General features: G+C 55.8%; 1 protein-coding gene and 1 long non-coding RNA gene across 9 annotated transcripts in view; one reads left to right on the forward strand and one right to left on the reverse strand.

Moving 5' to 3' along the window:
• Nucleotides 1-294: 294 nt before the first annotated feature.
• MSI1 (musashi RNA binding protein 1) lies at nucleotides 295-23516 on the reverse strand. Of its 6 annotated transcripts, none has more exons than XM_072722995.1 (15): nucleotides 22732-23516; nucleotides 22522-22562; nucleotides 21876-21957; nucleotides 21693-21777; nucleotides 18794-18835; nucleotides 17101-17193; nucleotides 13432-13480; nucleotides 12125-12207; nucleotides 11538-11655; nucleotides 8861-8941; nucleotides 7548-7604; nucleotides 4595-4663; nucleotides 3666-3820; nucleotides 3165-3228; nucleotides 295-2150 (listed from the first exon to the last, which is right to left on the reverse strand). In XM_072722995.1, exons 1-14 carry the CDS (start codon nucleotides 22788-22790, stop codon nucleotides 3187-3189), a joined length of 1056 nt encoding a protein of 351 aa, XP_072579096.1. In that variant the 5' UTR covers nucleotides 22791-23516; the 3' UTR covers nucleotides 295-2150; nucleotides 3165-3186. The 6 variants fall into 6 exon arrangements, with proteins under 6 accessions (XP_072579096.1, XP_072579095.1, XP_072579098.1 ...); XM_072722994.1 differs by having other exon boundaries at nucleotides 3666-3853; XM_072722997.1 differs by lacking the exon at nucleotides 7548-7604.
• The window catches only part of LOC112932883 (uncharacterized), a 51690-nt gene continuing 51183 nt past the window's right edge, over nucleotides 23130-23636 (forward strand). For all 3 annotated transcript variants that reach the window (XR_011994658.1, XR_011994657.1, XR_003237574.2), the window contains exon 1: nucleotides 23130-23220. This is a non-coding gene — a long non-coding RNA (uncharacterized lncRNA). The remainder of the gene's footprint in view (nucleotides 23221-23636) is intronic.

Here is a 23636-nt window from a genome sequence, read left to right on the forward strand (position 1 = left end):
GAGCCTGATATGGGATGCGAACCTAGGACCCCGGGATCATGACCTGAGCCAAAGGCAGACCCTCAGCCACTCAGCCACCCAGGCGCGCCCCTATAATGGCCGTCCTAATAGGTGTGAAGTGGTATCTCATCATCAATGCTAAGCTTTAAAGCTGGTCAAGAAGTTGTAAATGGAAGCTGGGTCAAGTGGGAAGTGCAGACTTTCAGGAAAAGACAGAAGGTAAGAGAAAACAAAGTGTCATGAGCATACCTTACTTGAATGTACACAGAAATGCAAGAGACTCACAAAGCCAGCACCGTTTTCAAATAATTTATTAGGAATTTAAAACTGAAAATAAAACCTGGAAAAAGAAGTTACAGATGTGGAGAGAAGAGACACCGGAGGGTGGTAACTTGCTGGCTTGGAAACACCGTGTAACATCTTTTTTTAAAAAAAAATTCCCCAAACAAATCAGAAAACGGAATTCTGGGGTCCTGAGCCCATGGGTGGGCCCAGTGGGGTTGGGATGGGGTCACAAGAAGGGGAGGAGAAGGAAGCTGAGTCTCTCATGACTCAGCTCAAACGTGTAGAAAATTAAAAATAAAAACCAATAAAATGCAGCTTCTCTTTTATTAGGAAACATTAAAAAAAACAAAACAAAACAAAAACAAAAACAAAAAAACAAAACAAAAAAAAAAACCACGAACAGCCGCGCATCTCAGTAACAAAGATTATTGCTTTGTGTTCTCAGGGCTAATAGGTTAAGCACCTCACACAGACAATTAACTCTCCAAAGGGTGTTTTCAGGGATGGGAACTATGATGGGGAAGAGAGCTTGGGTCCCCAGCCTCAGACCTGGGGTTTGGGGGACACGGAGAAGGGGACAACAGGTAGGTGGGCCTCTGCCCTGCCGTGCCAGCCAGGTCACTTGTTATTCATGAAGAGTCAGACCCTGAGCCTCTTTTTCCTTTGAAGGGGGCTTGGGGACTCGGGGCTGCCAAGGGGCCCTGGCCGTGGGACCATCCTGGTGCGAAACTTCAGTGAGAGAATGTGGGGGTTCCCTGAGAAGCCTTTTGCTTTCCCCTGGGGTCCACCCCTTCCCAAAGTACCCCCTCGATGCCCACTCCTGGGGGGCTCAGAGCAGAAACCATGAAGTCCTGACCTAGGTAGGGGGCAAGGGGAGACCTTTGGAGAGTTAATTCCTTTCCAGCAGTGGCTCTGGGCGAGCCCTTCTCTTTCCTCACCCCTTGTCCCCACGCTGGGTTTTTGGGGTGAGCAGGCCCAAGGCCTTGACCCCTAGGGCCTGAGCGAGCGGGCTTGCCTTGGCCACAGTTGAGACCTGCAAGCTTACAGTAACGGTGTCTGAGGAGGAGACAGAAACACAGGGGGAGACCTTTGCCAGGTGGGGCGAGGCAATGCCCTCACCTCCAAGGGGTAGTAGAGAGGGGTAGGGGCTTCACCTCACAGTATTTACATATGATACAGGACGGGATGGTTCCAGGGGCTTGGCCTGGCCTACGCAACCCTGTCCTCCTTTCCAGGGCTGGAGGGAGGTGGCCAGGGGCCCACACCCACATAGACATTTTGTTCTCAGCTGGTGGGGGGCACCTGGCCCCTTGCCCCCTGCGGCCTGGGGCTTCACATTCACAAACCTAGAAATAGTTTAAAAAACGGTTTCTTTAAAAAAAAAAAAAAAGAAAGAAAGAAAAAAGAAAAAAAAGTTACGAGAAAAGGAGGGGGAAATCAGAATAAAAAACAAGCATAGGGCTTTCGGCCTGTAGCAGACCCCCTCCGCCCTCACTCTAGCTATGAACAAATACAAAAGCCTTCGGGGGGGTGGTCCTAAGGGGGCGCGGCGGGGAGAGAGGGGCACAGACCTGAGAGGGCAGAACCAGGAGGGTGGGGGACAACCGGCTAATCCAAAATAAATAAAAGCGGGCAGGAGAGGGGTGGTGGTGGGGTTTGGAGCCAAGGACGTAAGAGGGGGGAGGTTAGTAGGGGAGCCAGACGCGGGCGGTCCGGGGGCTGCAGGGCAGGGGCCGAGCCCGGGGAGTTGGGGGCAGGCAGTAGCGGTCCGAGTCGCTGCGGGGGAGGGGGCGGCGGCTGCGGCTGAGGTGTCCCCGCCCCCTCGCTGGCTCACTGTGGTCCTCAGTCAGCTGCAGGCCGGGGCGCTGCAACACAGCGGGCGGTTAGGGCCCCCCCTGCAGCAACCTGTCGTCCCCCCCCACCTCGGGACTCCCAGAACGCAGGCAGCCTCTCCTGGAAGAGCTCTGCTCGCACACTCCGCAGGCTCTGTTCCCTGTTTGCTTCTTCCCTAAGATTTTCAATGAGTGGATTTATTCGGTTGCCACCATAGCAGAGGCACCTTCTCTGAACCTCTGAAGTGGCCCCTTCACACATAATTTGGAAGTTCCTCACATCCCTCCTTCCAGAAGCAGTGCTCCATACATACTGGCTGGAGTGTAGGAAGGAAGGAACAGACGAAATGTCGCAGCTTCACATAGAACCCGTGTGACCACGTGCACAGAGATCTCTCTCCCACTCTCTGGACATGCCTGTATGTTGACAGACCCCTGTTTCAAAGGCTGCGTGGTATGCCGACGTATGCATACACTCTGATGTATTTAACCACTCTCCTTTTGATGGGCATTTCAGTGTTTTGCAGTTTTTAATTTTTTTTCACGTTCTATTTATTTAAGTAATCTCTCCACCCAACGTGGGGCTTGAACTCAAGATCCTGAGATCAAGAGTCACACGCTCTTCTGACTGAGCCAGCCAGGCCCCCCAGGTTTTTCGCAGTTTTTAAAAATAAATGCCTTGAAGTGGAATGGTGGGGTCAAGGGCCTGAATGTTTAAAATCTGGATAAACAGTGCCAGTCTGCCCTTTGGAACCCCTGAGACAATTTACATGTTGTTTCTCCTATACTCTCATCAGTGTTGGGCATTAGCAATCCATAAAAAATCTCTGTCTGACAGGTGGTATGTATGGCCTTATTGTGGTTTTCATTTACATTTTTTTATGTAGCAGGCTGAGCAGCTTTTCAGGTTCTCTGGCCACTGCTGTTCTGAAGTTGTCTCCTCCCTGGCCTACAGGCTCCATGAAGATGGAGACAAGGTCTGTGGCCCACATCGGGCCGCCCTCCCCCGTGCCAACCCCCACCCCAGGCCCCTGCCCACCTCCTCACCTCCTGCTACCTGTCTCCTGCTTCAGTGGTACCCATTGGTGAAAGCTGTGGCAATCAAAGGGCCCTGGGGAGAAAAGAATTTGACTTCTAGGTTCCTGGGGGAAGCAGAGAAGGTCTCCTTTCTTCTGGGGAACACCGAGTGTGAGGCACAGACCCTTCTGGAGCCCTGTCCATTATCACCCCCACTGCATACCCACTAAAGGACTCTCTGGGGTAGGGCTTGGAGTCTGCATGTTACCAGTACCCTGGGTCAAATGAGGGCACCCCTGAGCTAGAATCTAGCCTCTGAAGAGGCTAGAATCTGGCGGGCAGAGATGGTGAATCTGCGCCACATCCCCGGTGCCCACCTCATGCCTGGCAGACGGAATGAATGATGAGCCTCACTGTTACCCCCTGGTGACAATCTTTCTCCATCCTTCCTCCCTCGGTCCCCTTCTGCTCCTGCAGAGACAAAACCTCTCCCTCCTCCAACTTCTGAGTCTTCCAGGACTGGCCACTCACCCCAAGACTGTGGCCAAAGCCGGTGCTGGGGGCGGGGCTGGCAGCGCTGATGTAACTGCTAACCCCCGAGTCCTGGTTGGCTGCCCCATAGAGCTCAGCCATGGGGCCAGGGCTTGTGGTCCCCAGGAAGCCCCCTGTGCGGCTGGGAGTTGAACCTGGAGGGGGAGCCATCGTCCAGGGGTGAGAGCCTGGCAACCCAGAAAGAAGATGGTGAAAGCCCCGGCGCCCACTGTTGCCCCATTACACCTGTTCCACCCACCCTGACGTTGACCCCTCCCTTTCCCTCAACCCTCCATCCCACGGGGCCCTGTGGGTCCACCTCCTGGAGGCCTTCACAAGCCCATCCACCGCCACCACCTGGTCTGACCACTTAGTAGCTTCTTCACTGACTTGCAGGCCTCCCTTCCTGAGCCCCTGCAAACCTCTCCCCATCCTGCTGCCAAGTGCATTTTCCAAAATCGACATCACTTCACTGCTTACACGTTTGGTGTCTCCCCAGGACCCGGTTCCTCCTGCCTCCTCTTCTCCACTCCCCATTTTCATACTCCCCCCATGCTAACTGGCCTCTACTGGGGACACTTCTCTTCCTCTTTGCCTTTAAATTGAAAGTTAAGAGGCCTCTCCTCCTGGAAGCCCTCCTGAGAGGCTCCAGCTGTGGGATCCTCTGGTACCTGACTTCCCCCAACAGATCAGGGTCATCCTTCGGAAGGACTCCCTTTGTCACACCTGACACCCACCCATCAGCCTGCAAGCTCTGGGTGACAGGGAGTCTTTCTTCCTGGCTGGCTTGCCAGCTGCTCAGTAAATACTTGTGGAGCAAAGAATAGATAAGTCCCTCTGGTAAAGGGTGGCCGTGGCTACCTCCTCTCCCCTCTAGACTTCTCTGCCCCCTACACGCCTCCTGCTTCCTACACCCCAGAAGTCCTCACCTGTCCCTCGAACCACAGCTGCTGCTGCCGCTGCTGCTGCCATTGGTCCATAAGCAGTGAGAGGAATGGCTGAAAGGAAAGGTATGGGCAGTTCAGTGTGGTGGGTGAGGGCACAGAGGTGGACAGCGGAGGCCCCCTCTGGGCAGAGTCTCTCCAGCCTTACCCCACCTCAGAGGGTCAGGGCAGTGCCAGCACTGGGGCAGAGAGTACTCCCTTGGGCCACCTCCTGTGCCTTGACCCAGGCAATGGATGGAGAGAGGTAGGAGAGTGGTCGGCTTTCTGGCAATGGACTCAACCTCAGTTTCCCCCCTGGACTCAATGGACATGCTTGAATAACACAAAACTCAGTGGTGGGGGGGCGGGGCATCCCACTCTGAGCAATGCCCCTTTCTCTGGAGAGTGCCCTTGGCCGGTTGGGGCCACCCAGCCCAGAGGTCCCCAGGAGGTTATGGCCCTCATCCCAACCCCAGCTGTCTGGAGCCAGTGACCGTATGACAGACAGGAGGTACAAGAAGCCAGGCCTGTTGCCTCGAGGTGGGACCAACTCAGAGGGGCAGGGCCTGCCCCAGAGCTCCCTGGGGGTGTCAGGGGAGGCAAGACTCCAGGCAAGGCCACAGTCCGGCTCCAGTGCTGACTGTCCTGTTTCTCTCACTGTCCTTCTCCTGAGACCACACCCTTGGTAAACTATGTGTACCCAGTTCCCTGCCTCAGGGTTCCCCTGACTGCCACCCAATCAGAAATGGCCACTATCTCCCCCAAATTCCCCTACCCCCTCTTCTGATCCCCTCTTCAGACACGAGACTTTGCCCGGCACACTGTCTTATTTATACACAGTAGATGTTTAATAAGTGTCTGCTGAAGGAGTAGACACTCCTTTTTTTTCCTTCAAGATTTTAAGTAATCTGTACACCCAACGTGGTGCTTAAACTCACAACCTCAAGGTCAAGTCACATGCTTTACGGACTGAACCAGCCAGGCACCCCTAAAAGGAACCTCTTCCTAAAATAGTGGTTGGCTTGAATCTGGAGCTCCCTCGGGCTGGGGTAGTGGGGTGAGCGCCCCCTAATGCTTGGCTCTGCCACTGCAGCTCCTGAGGCCACAACCCCACCCAGAGCCAGAGTCTTCTGAGTTGGCATTTGTCCTCAGGAGTACCAGTCTCCCACCCCAAAAGGCATCCTTTTGGGGGCTGTTTTGATGACCTTCGCCCTGAACTGCTACTGGACTTGGGGCTAGGGACTCCGGAAACGGCCCCTGAAAATTCTTGGCAGGCCCTTTGGTCTGGGGGATTCCCACGCTGCAGAGGAGCCTTGTCTAAGAGCCATGCAAGCGGCTCCTCACCCAGACATCCCCCTCCTTCACCACCTTGCTGAGGCAGCCCCTTGCCCCTGACCCTAAGGCCTTAGAACATCTCCCTGTTTTATTTTCCTTGGGGAACTTCTCACCCTCTGCAATTATTTTGTTCGTGTGTTTGTTCCCTTGTTTACTGCTGTCTCCACTGAAATATCCGCTCCAGGAGGGCAGGGACCTTGTGCATCTCATTCACTGTTCTACCCCCACCTGGAACAGCGCCTGGCCCAGTAAGTATCTACCGAATGCACGAAGGAAATACCTACATCTCCTGAAGAGAAAAAGTTTAGATCTCAGACCTCCAGGGAAAACCTCCTCCTCTATACAAAGCTATCTGCTGAGGGGAACATTTCTTCTCTCACTTCTTTTAAGGGCAGGGGCTGGGCTCTGAGGTCTGGTACTTGGTCTGGTTAGGCACATCCACAAAGCAAAGTCAGCGTGGCCAACCTGCATAAGTGCTTATCACAGCTGTAAAGGATTACTCATTTATATAATAAGTATTTGTTTTCCTCTCTAGACTGCAAGTCCTGTGAGAGCAGGGCCTGGCCCCGTCTTGTCCCTGTTCTGCCCCCAGGGCCTGGCAGAGTGTCCCACAGAGTAGGTCCTCAATGCAAAGTTTTAAATGAGTAGAAAAGAACCCCCCTTTCAATACCCACACAGGGGGTCAAAGCCAGCTCTGCTCAGGTAAGGGCCCCCTACCACCCACATCTACAGGACTCTTTACTCCCTCCCTTCTCTTCACCCCTCCCCCATTTTGGGGGGTCCCTGAACACCCCTTGGAAGGAAGGTCTCATCTAAAGCAGCATCCATGCTCGCGTCCTCCACACACGGCCAGGTTGAGGGGGAGAGTCTGGGGTGGGGTGGGGGGAAAGCAGGTTGAATAGAGAAACCCCTCCCCTCGGACTTGGCCACGCCCCCCCAGCTCCAGAGTAGAGCTGATGGGCCCAAGCGGAAAGCTTCAGCTGGACAAATGGCTCCCGACAGCCAAGCGCCTTCATCCCCTCTTGCTCAGAAGTTGCAAATGGGCAGCCTGAGGGCTGGATTTGGCCCTCGAATAGGTTTCATTTGGCCTGCAGTGGTTTAACAGTTTGGAATTTGTTGCCAACATTTGAAAACGATTGAAAATCCCATTCAAAAGCAAAAGCTGGGTTTCTGGCTTCTCTTAGAAACCAAGATCTGAAAGTACAAGGTGTGCATCCCCTCTGGGCAAGGGTCAGCTGGCACAGCGTGGAGGCATGCGTGCTCCAGTCTGTCAAACACCCCACCTGGCCCATGCTACTCAGAGTTTGAGACCCTGGCTTCTTCACTGCTGGATCCCAAAGTCTACTCGGTGCCTGGCACATGGGAGGCGCTAGATAAATATTTGCCAAATAGATGAATGAGTGATTTCTCCTCCATCTGCTGGGCTTGGCCCCATGCCCCACCCTTAAGGGCCATGTAGCTACACAGACTGGCCAGGGCCTGGGCAGAGTCTGCTGTGTCCCCACAGCCAGAGGGCTGGTGGGCAGGGGGAAAGGGTCCCACTAGCTTTCCCCAGGGATGACCCCTGGGTCCTTCTGTTTCTCCCCATGTGGCCTGTGAGGTGTAGGAAATCCGAGCGACTGACCTGTAAGCTCGGGGAGGACTGGGGCGCTCGGGAGAGGGGTCCGCTCTACACGGAATTCTAAAATGAAACGTAAAACAGCTTAGGAAGATACAGGGGAGGCCCCTGGGGCACGGCCCAGGGAGGACAATGCACCCACAGGGACACTGGGCGGGGGACAGGCCATGCACAGAACCCAAGAGCTGGGATGGGGAGAGCATGGTGCCCAGCAGGCAAGGTGGAAAAGACACAGGCAGAGGAGAGACAGGGAGAGAAAGAGCAGGCCAAGTTGCCACCTACACCATGGGCAAGGGGCAATGCTGGTGTGACCATTCTGGTGTTTCTTAAAAGATTTGAGATTGCACCAAAACACCTCTCAGAATCCTCCTCTTTTTCTGTTTGTTTTGGGGGAGGAGCTGGTGAGGCAGCACTGATGAAAAACCAGTGACCCCAGAGCAGATCAGACTCAAGTTGGGTTCCTAGATCTACTACTTTCTAGATGGGTCGTCTTAGCAAGTCACTGCACTCTGAGACCATTTCCTCACCTATAAAATGAGGATGATCATCCTTCCCCAGTGAGTGTTATCAGGATTAAGACAACATAATGTATAGAAAAGGACTCCCAAGCTGGACAGACTGAGAGGCACAGGATGCAAGTGCTTAGGGACCCTCTTAAAAAAAAAAATGAGGCCACAAAAAAAAAAAAAAAAAAAAGCTTGCAAAAATTTGATATCTGATATTTCAAAGAAAACAACACTGAATAGCCATCACGGCAAAATTCAGAACTTTGTTGGGCTTCCTGCCACTTATTCTAAGGTCTAGTGTTATTTTTATTTTGAATTACAAATCAGGGTGGTGATCATCAGGCTCTTAGATTGTTTTTCAGCAGTCAGGGCCACAAAAGGTCTGTCGGCCTTGAAAGGGCTCAGCGTAGCACGTGGTCATTATAAGTGTGTCTATAAAGACACAGCTGGCGGTGGCCCTCCGGGACGCTTCCACCACAAGTCTGATGCCTTCTTTGGGTGGAAGTGGCAACTCAGAATGGCGTGAGGAGGGAGAAAGGGAGGAGGCAGGCAGAGATCAGCCTGAGAGAGAACCGTGCCATGCAGGACCACGCAGGGGTGGGGATGGGGGTGTCCCCAACTTCTGGGGAGGAGGGGAGGAGGGGATGGGTGGGGAGAGGTGCTCCTTCCTCAGACATGCCCTTCCTTCCAAGCCTCCAGCAGGCAGACCACCCCCGCCCCCCAGCCATGCACCCTCAGACACCGCCCTGAGGAGTCAGACTGCCTGGGAACCGGGGACATGCTGGCGGCAGAGGGACACCAAGCAGGACTTACCGGGGAACTGGTAGGTGTAGCCAGGGGCGAGGCCTGTATAACTCCGGCTGGCATAGGTTGTGGCCTGGAAACCGGGGTAACCTGATAGGGCAAGGGAGCCAGTGTCAGAGGCCTCACCTCCTGCTCAGATCCTGCTCAGGAGGGAAGGATCCGAGCCCCTGGGCCGGAGCAGGGAAGGTTTCCCTCCCCACCTTGTAGCGCAGATAATGATCACATTTACCAAACACCTTCTGCATGCCAAGCTCTGTGCTAAGCGCCCTGCACATAGTTCATTCTCTCCTTAAGCCTCACAAGAATCCTAAGAGGCAGGTACTCTTGGGAGCCCCATTTTACAGACAGGGAAAACTGAGGCTCAAAGAGGTGACACATTGGCTGAGGATAATCCAAACCCTTACCAAGACCCTTGGTGCTCTGGATTCTGCCTCCCTCTCGTCCTCATCTATGCTCTCCTCTAGTCACATTGGCCTCTCTGCTGTTTCTCAAGGCCACCAAGCTCCTTCCCACCTCAGGGCCTTTGCACAGGCTGTTTCCTCTGCCTGGAAGGCTCTTTCCACCCCCCCACCCCCAGGGTTTTCCCATGACTGTGTCCTTGTCATTGTGTAAGTTGCAACTCAAATGTCACCTCCTTGGAGAGGTCATTACAAGAGTCCTCCCTCCCATTGGTTACAATGTTTAGCAATTTCCCCACAGCACCAATGATCATCATCTGAACTTCTCCTGGGTTGTTGTTAATTTTTTATTTATTTATTTTAAGTAAACTCCACACCCAGCGTAGGGCTCAAGCTCACAGCCCCAAGATCAAGAGTCACATGTTCCTCCCACTGAGCCAGCCAGGTGTCCCTCCCAGGGTTTTTAAAAATAGCTGATCTTCTGTTTCCCCCATCTTTTATTTCTGTATCTCCAGGACAAGCTCCCAGTGCCTGCGACTTGTGTGTATCTAATAAATGTGTGCAGCTTTGCCTGAAAAATCAGATAGTAACAATGGGTAGCAAGAGTAATAATGGTGTAACTGGGATTTGCATTCAGAGCTAACTGGTTCCAGGCCTCTAAACCATCAGTGTCACTCTTTCCCTCTTCGTCATTTTTAACATGGACTGAAACCAGTTAATGAATCACCCTGATATGAAAACAGGTCTCAGTGTTCCAGACCAAAGGAGGCTAAAGAGATGGGACAACTAAATGCATTACTTGATTCTAGCCTGGATCTTATTTGAAAGGGCAAAAATATGCTAATGATCAAACTAGAAAATAGATTGAAATACTGGATCAATATAAATGTATCCGGTGGATTATTATCGTGTGGCTTCATGAGAAAAATACTGCTAATCTTAGGAAATACACACTGAAGTATTTAAGGGGTGAGGGCCATAATGCATGTAACTTGAGCTCAAATGATTCAGTGGAGTATCACAACTGTAGTGTGTGTGTGTGAACATCTATATGTATATGTACATACGTATATATGCATACAGAGACAAAGTAAAAGATAAAGTGAATGGGGTATAATATTAACAGGTGAGTCTGGTAAAAGGTATGTGGATATTCTTGGTATTGTGATATTTTTGCAACTCTTCTGAAAGTCTGGAATTACTTAACAAGAGAAAGTTAAAAGAAAGCTTCAAGAGATGACAGTGCTGTTTGGAGGGTGCTCTCCTCACCCACTCTACTTGTGGTCCCCATCTTGACCCTCTGGGCCATGCCATGCACCCCGCCTGAGTTTCCAGAGCAGTCCTTCCTCTGTACCTAGTAAAAAGGTACTGTTCTCTTTCTGTGTGGATATATCTTGTCTCTCCAGGGAGATTAGGAGCTTCCTAGGGAGCCCAGCTCAGATTTTCCCCTTCACACTTGTGGGCCTCAAGCTGTGCTGACTCCTGCTTACCTTTCAAGACTCATGGTGACCTGCACTTACCCCAGGGACCCTCTATGGGTTTAGGTGCCTCCTTGGGCCTCCCACAGCCTCCCAATGCTATGTGTTATCATTACCTATTGATTCTTGCCTCCCACTTGATGGGGAAGCCCATGAGGGCAGGTCCTGCCTCTCTAGAAACTGCTCTTTTTAAGTTTGTAAGTTATGCTGTTCCCTCTCGCTTCAATACTTTACCCTTCTCTTCTCCCCTGATCTCCTGTAACTAGCACCTCTTCAACCCACAGCCTCAACTTAAATGTGACTTCCTTTCTGGCTTCTCCAAATCTTGGTCCAGTTCTCTATGCCTGTGTTCTCTGGGCACCCTATAATTCTCCATCCTAACCCTATTTATTTATTTATACTCTTACTTCTTTTCCCTGCCAGACCATAAAGCTCCCAGGAAAGTCACTGTTGTATTTGTTGGCATAGTTCCTAGCATTTACAGTTGCTCAATAACTACTGGATGGATGGATGGATGGATGGATGGATGGATGGATGGAAGGATGGATGGATGAACAAATGGACAGAGGACTGATGAATAAGGAGCAGCTGGGCCATTTTCTGGCTACCGCCAGAGGGCAGCACCCTGCAACCAAATCGCCCCACCCTAGGTTGGCTTGGAGGCTTGAGATCCTTGGTCCCCCACTCCTGCCCAGTGATTAAGGCAGGAGGGCAGACCACAGAGAGGCAACACCTACACAGCCGCTGGTACTCCTGGGAGCAGTTCCAGGCAGGGAAGGAAGTACCCACAGGTGTAGGCCTAGCACATACCCAGCATGCCGATGCCCAGCATGAAGGCGTCCATCCCATAGGGCATGACTCGAGACCTCCCCCGGGCTGAGCCTGTCGGCGACATCACCTCTTTTGGCTGAGCTTTCTTACATTCCACCTGCAATGAGACCTGATGGTCAGTCTCTCCTCCAGACATAGGGTCACAGATCTTCTGGTTCACTAACAGGCCTCCTTTAGTTTCATAGATACCATTTATGGAGTGCTCGCTAGGTGATAGAGATTATGTAAACGGCTTTGCAGGCAGTAGTGGTTTACACCAACCCCACGATGGAAGTAGTATTGCCAGCTCTCATTTTACAGATGCATAAAAGGGCTCAACTGGGGAAGTCATCTGCCTAATGAATAGACTAGCAAGTGGTAGAGTGAGGAGTTAATCCAGGTATCTCTGACTCCACCAGCCATGCTTTTTAACCACCATGAGACACTGGCTTCCTGTCCAGATCTTCAGGAGGTAGGAGAACTGGCTCTGCCCCAATGACTGGGTGGTCCTTCTGCCTGCCTCCAGAACCTCCAAGCATCCCCTATCTCTCCTTCTCTGCACCTCCACCTGTCCAGTCCCCCCTCACCATTTTGTTGTTGATTTCATGGAAGTGGATTTCACACACTTTCTCCACGATGTCCTCGCTCTCAAACGTGACAAACCCGAACCCTAGAGGGCAAAAAGGCAGGGACAAAGCCAGGGTTTATGGTCAAAACCCAGCCCTGAGTTATAATACACCACCACTCCTCTCTCATGGGCGAATGCCCGAGAATTAAGGAAAGCCTCTGCCCGCAGCCTAGGAATCTCTCAACTCCCCGCCCACTGAGACAGGGTTTCTAGCACCCAAATTACAGATGTCAAAGCCAAGGCTCAGAGAAGTGAAGTGACTTGCCCAAGGCCACACAGCAAATTAGAAAGCTTTAGAGCAGTCATGAAAATACACTCAACATGCCTTTTCTCTTAGATGCTTTCCAAAAAGAAAGAACACACACACTTATTTACATTTACACAAAAGTATAGACACCCAAACATGTGTTTGTACGTGGTCACATATATACAGGACATAGAGATACATGCACATGTGCACACCCCCCCCCCACACACACACATATACCTAGGGACCAATATATCATACAGATACTTGGCAGTGCTCACAAAGGCCTCCCTACATATGAATAGTTACCATGACACACCAGACCCTACAAATATTCAGACACAGACCCTCTCACATGCACAGATACAAATATACACATACATGCACACACACACCTCCCAGGATATATCCCAATCCCCAAACAGGCTAATATGCCCAAAGCCCTGAAGCAACTGGAGAAACAACCCCATCTCCTCCGGGTGTGCCCCAGGGGTTGGAATGGGATTTCTCAGAAGGCAAGGCCCTTGGGAGAAAAACATCCAGGCAATGCACGCTGTGGCCCAGATGCTCACAGGTTCAGGGGCAAGGGGGGTGGGGGCTGGGTTCAGTCGGGGGCGGGGTGGGGGGGGGTGGGGGCAGGAGCAGGAGCAGACTGCCCGGGGCTGTGGAGTCAGCCTGACCCTGGGGCGGCCTGGCCTAAGCTCTGGTTACCAGGGACAAGGTAAGCCCCAGCAGACACAGGCTGGGCAGACACAGGCTGGGATGGGGGCGGGTGGAGGGCTCAGTTTGGAAGGGGGAGGTTGCTCCTCTGCTCCTCTCGGGTGTCTGCAATTGGGCAAGTTTCTAGCACAGGAAATGGCGGGACAAAAGCCTTCTGTAAGGCCAGGCTGGGGAGAGGATGCAGATCCTTGGGGATAGGATGTCAGGAGGCAAGATGAAAGGGCAGCTGTGACCTGCAGCCCCCTGGCTGACCACAGGCCCCCAGCCTGGCCTGAGAAGGGGGAGGGGGCCACACTCACCTCGGTGCCGGTTGGTGGTTTTGTCGAACATCAACATGGCATCATCCACCTGAAATAGAGCCTGCCATGGTGGACCAGATACGGGGGACCTGCCACAACCTAGCAGCGGCAGCTCCCACACCCATGCGCCTCTTGCCCAGGCCAGGTTTTATCTTAAATTTGCTCCCTGTACAGGGGATGACTTTCCATCCACAACCCTAGCCCGGATGCCCTGGCACCTCTCATCCAACCACCAGATTCTCAGTGGACCAGCCTGCAAATATGAAGCACCAAGTATTTGCCTGGCACTTTGCCCTGTCATCCTCTCTACGGTCCCTGCAATGTAAGAGCCCCATTTTGTAGATAAGGAGATGGACTCAGAGAAGGGAAGTCACCTGCCCAAGGTCACACAGCAAATCCTAGACCAAGCTTGGGAGGAGGAGAAGGCATGGAGTGGGTGCCAAAGAAGGAAACAGGGGAATAAGATAGAAACAGGGAAATGAAAGCCTGTTCCCTTTCTGCAAAAGGCCAGAAGGACAGCAGCCACTCCAGCCAGTCTTGACTCCCCTCTCCTGGTTCCTCTAATTGAGGTTTCCTTTTGCTAGAGGCTGTAATTAAAGCAAGTAGAGTTCAGTGCCTGGGCTGCTTGCCTCCCACTGACTGGGGGAGGGGCAGGGGGCTGAGGAAGGGGGGTGGTCTACATGCTTCCCCCTCTCCTCCCTTGCACCCCAGTCTTCTCTTCTTGCTGCTCCCTCAAGGCATCCCCTTGGATACACAGACAGCTAAAGGCCCTAGCTCCCTCCTGCAGTCCCATCTCCCTCCCTTTGCCTGCAGCTGGTGCTTCCTCCTTGTCCTCTTAATTCTTCAGCCAATGTCAGCCACCTCATGGGGTTAAGCTAAGGTCTGATTTGTCCTTGGTGAAAATCCTCCCCCCACCCCACTGCAACACACACATCCCACTTCAGCTGCTGACCCTCCCCTAAATGGTCAGACACCCAAGGGATGAAGGAAGACTTCCTGAGGCCATGGGGTACAGCCTTTCCTCCACTCTCCTTGGCTCTCTTTCCAGCCTGTCATCTGCCTCATTAAAGTGACGAGGGCAGCCTCTGAACAGGGTGGTCCTCCAGCTCTCCTTAGGTGCCTACAGCCCCAGGTCTCTGGTGCCACCCACCCCTGGGAGAACCAGGACCCCACAAAGCCAGGAAGCAGCTGGGTCCCTGGAGGATCTCAGAGGGACATGACACCTCCCTCCCTGAGGAGCTTCCTGCTCCAGGGGTCTGCAGGAGAATGCCACTGCCACTCCTATCCATATGGACCTCTTCTGAGTCCCAATCCCAAATCAGCTAAATGGCCCAAACTGGGCAGACACTGCAGGCTCAGCTCATCTCCCCCCAACCCCTTGCTTAAACAATGGAAAAGAGAAATCTAGAAAAGAGAGTTGTAATAAAAATACAGGCTTTAAGTAGGGCAGACTGGAATTGGAATCCAAGGTCCTGCATTTGCTGGGTGGGTAACCCTGGGCTAGGTTTCCTCATGTGTAAAATGGCAATGGGCATCACAGGGTCTATGAATTGTATAGAGGGGATAAATGACATAGCACCTGTAACACTAATTCACAGCACCTGCGATACAGTAAGTGTTTAAGAAACAACATCTAGTATTACGGAGGGGCTTGCCCAGGGTCCCATGGAGAAGCAAAGCAAGAGAGCAAGTGGCCCAACACCCTTGCTTTAAAGGTTCCATGAGGACAGTCCCTGTGTCAGTTATGGTGAGGACCACGGCATCCTATGGACCATCTTGGCTTGTGCTCAGGAGTTATTTTTTGACTTAATGAATGAATAAAAGCCACACCCTCTTCCCTAATCCTATAGCTGAGTTCCTGCCTGACCCAACAAAGTGATTCAGCCCAAGGCCCTTCCGGCCTTGCTTCACCAGCTCCGCCATCCCTGGCCCCTGGGACCCTTCAACCTAGGCCTCGGAGGGACAGACCCCTAGCGGGCCAGCCGGGTGGAGGCCAGGGCAAGGAGCAGGGAGCAAGGCAAGTGGCTGGGGGTCCCGGGGACCCCCACTGGTGTCCCCTCCTGGGGCCAGCGGAGAGGAGGGAGCCTCCCAGCCGGGTGTCCTTAATAGGCTTTGGTCTCCATGGGAACCCGGGGGCAGGGGGGCTCCGGCAGGGGGAGGGGAGGCGGCCGGGGCCTGCTGACCAGTGGGAGCCGCCAAGTTCGGCGGCCGCTAAGCCTGAGTGGCAGCCATGGCGGCTGACCATTGTTCCCCCCTCGGCGGCGGCCCCTCGATCCGGGCGGGGGGCCCCCCGCCGCGGGGCCCTTGGCATTCCCGGCTGTCCCCCTCGCTCCCTGGCAGCCTATTCTCCGGCTCCCCCTGGCCTCCCCGGGCCGGTTTCACATGCCAACGCCGATTTAGGCCCGAACAAAAGACGCGGCCGCTGACGGCTTCTCCTGGGGCCCGGTTGCCATGGCAACGCCGGCCCCGGGGGCAGGCGGCCTCCAATCACAGCTGCTGGATCAGATTAGTGCGAGCTCTAATGCTCGGCGCTCAGACACAAAGACACCCCGCCGGAGCCGAGCGGGCCTGCCGCTTCCCAGGAGCGCCCTTCCCTCTGGGGCCCAGGCCACCGACCTGCCCTCAGTCCTGTACCCGGGTCCCCGTGGGCGCGCCTGAGCCCGGGCCTCTGGCCCCCACGCCGCCAGCATCCGCTGGCCAGGGGACCTCCCATCCTCTCCCCTTCTACCCTAGAGACGGGGGCCCTGGAAACCCACCCAGTCCCCAGCTCACGTCCCATTCCCAAGGCCTCTCCCCTTTGCCTACCCAGGCCACTGAAAATACCTCGCTGGGCAGGTAGAGAGACCCGGCTCTAGCCTGTCTCCTCTGACAGGGACCCCAGCACTAAGCACAGCAGCCCTACTTCACTGCCAGTCTTAAAATTCGGCCCCCTCTTTGCCATATCCCCATGGGACCTCAACGTTCACAATACTCACCTTTCTGGGGACACCCTATTGTCTGATGATGCCACATCTCCTCTGTAAGCTAAATGGTCCAGAAATTTAAGCTCAATGCACCTCAGAGCTGAGGGCCAATCTGTTGGGCCTGATCAGGAATTTAGGGTGCTCTCCTTCACCCCTCCCAAAACAGCTAGGGGATCAGTGCCTCCCCCAGCTCCCACCTGCACAAGCAGGGTGCTGAGTGCAATTGGGAATCATATTTATTGCCTCCTTATCATCCTCACCAGGAAGGAGTGGGGGAAGGTGCAACCGCCCATGGCCTGGACAGGTGCAAACTCCCAGGAGGCCAAGGGGTGACTGGATTGAACTGGCGAGGGGGAGAGCAGCCTCCCAAGGGAGAATCACGATAAGCGAGAGAGAAAAACACAGGGGAAGGGCAACAACAGGGACAGCCACTGTATGGCTTCCGTCCCTGGGGATGTGTCCAGAGGCTGAGGCCCACAGATAGGACAGGATCCTGAACCATGAGGAGCCGGGCCTCGCCCACAAAAGGAGCCGCCGCCGCCGCCACCCCCCCCCCCCCCCCCCCCCCCCCGCCACCCGCTGTCTTTTCCCCTCTTTTGCAGGAACTGGAAGGACCTCGTTGGACTCTTGCTTAATACTAACCAATTCGATAGGGCTTCCACAGCCCCCGAGAGCACCCCAGCAAGCACCCCCAGTTCTGACCCACCTTCCCAAACTGCTCAAAATATTGCTTCACGTCCTCCACCGTGGTGTTCACTGACAGCCCCCCCACAAAGATCTTCTTCGTTCGAGTCACCATCTGTTAGGGGGAGGGAATGAGAAAGTGGGCATCTGAGTCCTGTGGCCTACTGCCACCAGCAGGGGCTCGAGCCCTCCTGCCAGGGTGCCAGCTGACAAGCTCTCTGTGGCCCTAGCTACTCGGAAGCCCCCCCGCCCCCCCGGCAAGCTCCCCTTTGGACCCCGGCCTCCAGGCCTGTCATAGGCAGCTGTGCACCCCACACACTGGCTGGCTTGAGTGTGCCTCCCGCCTGGCCACCCGCCTCCATCCCTGGGGTCTGTGTAAGGGGAAATGCCTTCCATAAGGACCAACACAAGGAAGGGGGCAGGTTAGTGACCCACACCTACAGTGTAACTCAGAGACCCCACCAGCACTCCTGGGAGAGACCAAGGCCCACTGCAGGGTTCCCCTGAACTCAGTGCCGACATTTTCCTCATCAACCTTCTCCCAACCCAACCTCTGGCAGCCCTGTGGCCCCAGCCCTGTTTTAGGAAGAACACATGGTCCTAATTACCCCAGGAGCGCATGGCTAATCCACAGCAATTCCCAGCCCCATCCTAACACTAAAGCACCTTCTGTCACCAACGTGCTTAATGGAATTAACCCAATTCCGACCATGTGCTCCCTGGTGCGGCTTCCTTCGAATACCTGCTTCATAATTGCTTTCAGGCCCTCTGCTGGATCCTTCTAGAGATGTCCCCTTCCTGTGTCCTAAAAATTGTCCCTCTCCCTTCGCTGTGGCAGGAGCTGGGCACCATGGTGGAAGCCACCTGCTCAAAACCTTAAAGCATCCTGGTTCCTACCAAACCCCCTGTGAAGGGGGAAACAGAGCTCCTGGAGGGGACCTAGTCCTAGGACACAAGTTAAGTCAGCAGCCTCAGAGGTCTTCAGCTCCCTGTACTGTAATCGGCCTTCCTTCCTGTTCCCTGTATTTAGCCATTTTAAAAAATAAGGTCCGGCTAGTTACCTTGAGGCCAGGAATGAGATCTCAGGCCCCTGCCCTGCACCAAAAGTTTCGAATGCTATATAGCTCAACTGCTCAGAATTCACCCACACCCAGAAAAACCCACCACAGCACAAGGGAAAGAGAGCCCTGGGAAAGCAACCACTTGCCCAAGTTGAAAGACAACAGGTGACCAACTCCATGGTCCCTTCCCTCTCTGCAAGCTGAATACAGTGAACCCCAGAGGTAGGAAGGTGACTGGGGCGGGGGTGGTCAGAGATAGCTCCCTGGCCTGATCGAGCTCAGCCTCAGGGGGTGTCTATCCTGGGTTTGACCTCCCCAGGAGCACTGGGTTTAGAAGCTGTGATCTATGAGGTCAGAATTCGACTCAGAGTCCAAAGAGTAGTGGCTTCCAATACAGGACAACGAATCCCCTAAGGGGCTCCTCCTTCACCCAACACATGCAGTCCCTCCCAGTCCATCCCAGAGCACAGATGGAAAGATGAAGGATGTATGTCTTCAATCCACAGAGCAAAGACATTAAGAATCCTCCCTCTTCCCATCCCAGTCTATTCCAGACACACTCCAGAGGTTCCAGAAGCATTTCCCATAGAAGGGAATGCTGGGAAGATTGTTGCCCGAAGTAACACAGCTCCTCTCAGACACACACATACCCACCTTAGGCTGTGCTCGCCGAGGAAAGGCCACCTTGGGATCAATCTGAAAGAGAAGGGAGAGGTAAAGGGGCCTTGGTTATCACACTTCAGATGGGTGAGCACACAACTTTCAGCCCTGAGGACTTCTCTCATCCCATGACACAGAGGTGACACAGAAGTGACACAGAGGGGAACAGAAATCACCACAGCCTCTGGCAGAAAAGTGTAATGGCTAAGCATTTAGGCCCTCATGCCAGGCTGCTGGGTCCAAATCCCACTTACACCGTTTCCCAGCTGTGAGACTCTGGGAGAGTTACTTAACCTCTCTGAGCCTCAGGGCCAGGCTCACCTGCCACTATGGGCAAACGGTAACATCTATCTCCAATGGGTCATCCACAGACTATTTGAGATGATGCTTACAAAGCACCTGGCAAGGTGTCTGGCTCACAGCAGGAACCCCCACAAAGTAAGCAAAGTCTTCTTCCTTCAAGCACTTGAGGTCTCTGCTCACCTAACTGACTTCACACAGGTAGATATCTGTCTGGGGGAGGCATGCAATCCAGACTTTGGAAGCCTTGTGGATGGAAATACTCTTTGCTTCAAGATAAGAGTTCAAAAGGCACCAGGAATGGACTCAGTTCTGTTCCCCCAAATACTACTGACATCTAACAGCCCTCTTGGAGGCTGCAAGCAAACAGCTCCCTGATAATGCATCCAGGCTTTGGTAACGTGCAAGGGCATGGGACTTGGACTCTGTGAGAAACTTTGGGCCCCAGGCCAAATCTCTGATCTTGGTCATTTGCTCACCCATCTGAGCCTCAGTTCCCTGTCTGCAAAGTGGGGATGATCACAAACATTTTTCCCAGGGGCAGCCTCAAGGAATCAAATGAGATAACATGGGTGAAAGCAACCCTTTGTGAACTGCCCTTCATTGCGCAAACAAAGGTGCTATTACCAGCGGGCCACCTTTGCCCTTGGCTGTGAACAACCAAAGGAGAAAAGCAAGATGCACCTGGGTGCTCCTGGGTATATACTCATACTGATAAACAGCAAAAGCCAGGGCACTGAGACATCGTGATCAATGCAGGACCTAGGGGACCTGGTCATTCCAGAGTTTCTTGCCACCCACATGGGTAGATACCACTCAGAAGTTCACCAGCCAATCGCAGGGAAGATCTATCTTTTCCCAAAGTTCCTTTCATTCACAACTCAGCCTCGTTCTAGACAACTGGCTCTGGCTCCTCTCTGCCTAAGTGGCATGAACCAGGGACCAGCCTCCTCTGGGCTCCCCTACTGGATCTGCCCACAGAGCTGAGGCAATGTCTCCTCTCTCCCAAAGTCCCACCGGGCTCCAGGGAAAATCACGACTGCCCATTTCCCCTGTCTGAATGGGTGATTTCATACCTCTACGGACATTTTCATCCTTCTCTTTCTCCTGGAAGCAGCCTCCCCAGCCACCAGAGCACCTCAGACAGTCCCCCTGCGCAGACCCTGATGGGGAGACGGTACCCAAGCCACGTCCCACAGACCCACGCAACCCGATCCCTGACACACCCCACCTCCACTCTGACTCACAGCTGGTAACATAAATAAAACCCAACAAGTAAATAAAAGGTGAAAGTCAGAACCCAAAATAGACTCCCCACAATAAACTGCCCTCCCAACCCCCCCCCCCCAGGCCAGCGGATGCCAAACACAAAAGCCCAAACCTCAGAAGAATGCCCACTGTGCCCTCCTTCCCCTCTTCTCCTTATCAATCTTCTATGACCCCGCCCCGCCTCCAGCCCCAGTCCCTAAATCTCAGCTTCCTGAGCGCTGCTGAAGCCATCAGTGCATTCTGAGGACAGGGGATGGTAGGAGAACTGGCAGCTAGATGGTAGATAATCACCAAAAACAATAGGCCACTGTCTCTCCATTCCCAGCCTGGGTCACTCAGTCTGCGCCAAGAAGATCCTTTCAGAGCCGGCAAAGTTGAGGCCTGGCCTCATTTGCTCATTACTGCGAGCAGGAGTGGGAGCCACTGGGCAGAGATAACAGGAGCTGGGGACAGGCGGTAATTTAGCAAATTCTTGGGCACAACCAGCTATTGTTGCAGGTAAACAGGAGCCAGTGACTGACCCAAGCAGGGAGGCCCAGGGCTGGGGAAGAGAGTGGGGGAGTGTGGAGAGAGATCATACTGTCCCAGCCCCTTGGCCTCCCGTCACCCCATCACAGAGTGACCCCTCCTCTGACTTTCTCCTTTTCCTTCTCCCCTAGAGCAGGGGCCTGGGCCAGCGCCCCCTGGAGGGCCCAAGACACTGGGGAGCGGTGGGACAGCAAGAAAATGTTTTAGGAGTTTGAATGCTAGAAAAGCAGCCTCTCCTCGGATCCAGCCCTCAGAAGGTTTGTTTCCAGCAGGCCAGTTCCCTTCTCATAAATCCCTTCCTGGGCAAAGCAGGTTCATGTCTTCCACACAAAGCAGGGAGCTCATAGACCCAAAGGGTGGGGGGGGGGGGGGAGTGGGGAGAGGGAGGGGGATTCAGTAGTGCTTTGCCATTGGTTTGGAATGGTGGCGGTGGGGAGCCAAATACTAGAGTCCAGAGAAGCCACGGGGTGGGTCACTGCTACCCTGACTCACCCAGTTTGGGCTAGGGGAGGGACCCAGCCCCACCCCAAGCTGCTCCGAGAGGCATCGAGATTACTAGGTATAGGGAGGGGCTGGGGGATGTAGCATCTCACCGCAGGCCTGGGATTTTTCTCCTCCCTCTGCCCCCGGACTCCAGTGACAAAGTTTCAGAGCTTGGCAGCCCTTCTGCCGCGAGAACTCCCTCCTTCCCTGAGGACCCCGTCCCTTCAGGACTGTCCTCTGGGGAGAGTCCTGACCCTCTCCTCCGGCGGCCTCCCTCTCCCAAAGGACCCCCGAAGCCCGGAGGGCCACTCACTGTTTTGGAGTCGAGCTCGTGCCGCGACTGCGCCAGCACTTTATCCACCCCCGCCTGGTCCATGAAAGTGACGAAGCCGAAACCCCTGCGCGCGGTAGCGAGGGAGAGGCAGATGGTTACACGGCAGCGAGCGGCGGTGGAGGGGGGCTAGCCGGGAGCAGGGGGAGGGGGTGCGGGGCTCACCTGGATCTCTTGGTTAGAGGGTCCCGCATCACCAGACACTCCTTCACTTCCCCGAACTGGCCGAAGTACTCGCGCAGCCCTTCTGCAACCACACACCCGCCTTCGGACCAGCTCGGGCCCCGCGCCCTTCCCCCCTCCCCCGTCCTTTGCCCCCGGTGACCCCGCCGCGGCCCCGCCGCCCCCGCGCCGAGCAGCCTGCGCGCTCTCCACTGCCCCCCCCCCCCCGCCCGCAGCCCTCACCCAGCTCCGGTGGAGCCTTCTGGCGCCCACGGGGGCTCCAGGAAGCCAAGGGCCGAGCTGGGCTGGAGGGGGGACGGCTCCGGCCGGGTTCCCGCCGCTCCCGGAGCCGCCTCACAAAAGTTTGAGCCGCAGGTGCGAGCGGAGTTGGCGCTGCCGCCGGCGGGTCCCGGGGGCCCAGCCCACCCCCCGATGCCCCCTGAACCCCTCATCTCCTCCCCTCCACCCGCTGGGCCGTGCGCGCTCGCCGACCGCCCTGCGCTCTCGGGGTCCCCGGGCGGGGCGCGGAAGGGGGCGCGGGGGCGCCCGGGGTCAGCAGGGCGCGGGGCCCGGCTGGGGGGTCCGGTTCCGGGGCGCCGGGGGTGCAGGGTGCCCTGCCCGGCCGGCGGGCGCCCCCGGGCTCGCTCACCCTGCGTAGTCTGCCAACTGAGTCCCCCGATGAACATCTTGCTGCGGGAGGAGGAGAGACACAAAGGGCCCGCGTGAGCGCCGGGCGCCAGGGCGCAGGGGGCGCGGGCCCGGGCCCCGGGGAGGCCCGGCCCGACCCGGATCGGCCATGTTGGCGGGGTCGGGGCGGGCGCGGGCCGGGCAGGCCGGGCCGGGCCGGGCCGGGCCGTACCAGGGGTCGTGCGGGGAGTCCGGGGAGGCGAGGCCGGGCTGGGGCGCGTCAGTCTCCATCGGGAGCCGCGGGCGGCGCGGGCAGCGGAGCGGCGGCGGCGGCGGCGGCGGCGGCGCTCGGCGCGGGGCAGATGAGGAGCGCGGCGAAGGGGGCCGGACGGACAGGCCATGCTGCCCCCTCCCCCGACCCCGCTCGGGCGGGCGGGCGGGGACGGCCGAGGGGAGGGCCCGCCGGGGGCCGACCTGCCGGCTCCTCCCCCCGCCGCCCTGCGCGCATAAAGCCCCGCGCTCGCCCGCGCGCCCGGCGCCCGCGGAGGCGGCGGCGTCCGGACCCCGCTCCCGCCGGGCCCCTGGGTCCCCGAGGGCGAGAGAGACCCCGAATCCCGAGGCGGGCCGGGACCAGGGCGCGGCCGCACCCCCACCCGCCCCGGCGCGGGGCCGGGCCGTGGGAACGCCCTCCCGGAATGAAGCGCTTCCCGGTGCCTTCAAGGTAGCTCGGTTCCGGATCGGGGACCCCCCAGTCCTCCCTCTCGGGTCCCCGCCACCGGGATGAAGAGCTCCCCAGCCTCCCTGGGTCGGGAGGGAGACGGCCCCAGCGCCCCCAGCTCCGTGCCCCCAGCTCCGTGCCCCCCGCGCTCCGACTGGTGGGGGGCGAGAAGCTGCCCCCGGTCTCCTCCGAGCCCGAGTCAGGGCCCCCTCAGCAGCCCTCAGCCCGCGCCCGGTGTCCCGTATGCTTCGTAGCCAGTCTGGGGGGCCCTTCCAGTGCCTCGCGGCTCGAGTGGGGAGACTCCATCAGCGCCCCGTAGAGACCGCATCAGGTTCCTGAATCCCTTCTCGGCCCCTGCCTCCCCTTCAGCTCCCCCGGACCCCTCCGTACGGTCGTCGAGGACACTCCCTCCCGCCCCG

Source organism: Vulpes vulpes, chromosome 10, assembly GCF_048418805.1.
Source record: "Vulpes vulpes isolate BD-2025 chromosome 10, VulVul3, whole genome shotgun sequence".
NCBI lineage: Eukaryota > Metazoa > Chordata > Mammalia > Carnivora > Canidae > Vulpes > Vulpes vulpes.

Coding starts and splice junctions, on each gene's coding strand:
- MSI1 (XM_072722994.1), bottom strand. CDS start 22,790: ATGGAGACTGACGCGCCCCAGCCCGGCCTCGCCTCCCCGGACTCCCCG. Junction 12,208..13,431: donor AACCACCAACCGGCACCGAG/GTGAGTGTGGCC, acceptor TTTGCCCTCTAG/GGTTCGGGTTTGTCACGTTT. Junction 11,656..12,124: donor ATGAAATCAACAACAAAATG/GTGAGGGGGGAC, acceptor GTCTCATTGCAG/GTGGAATGTAAGAAAGCTCA.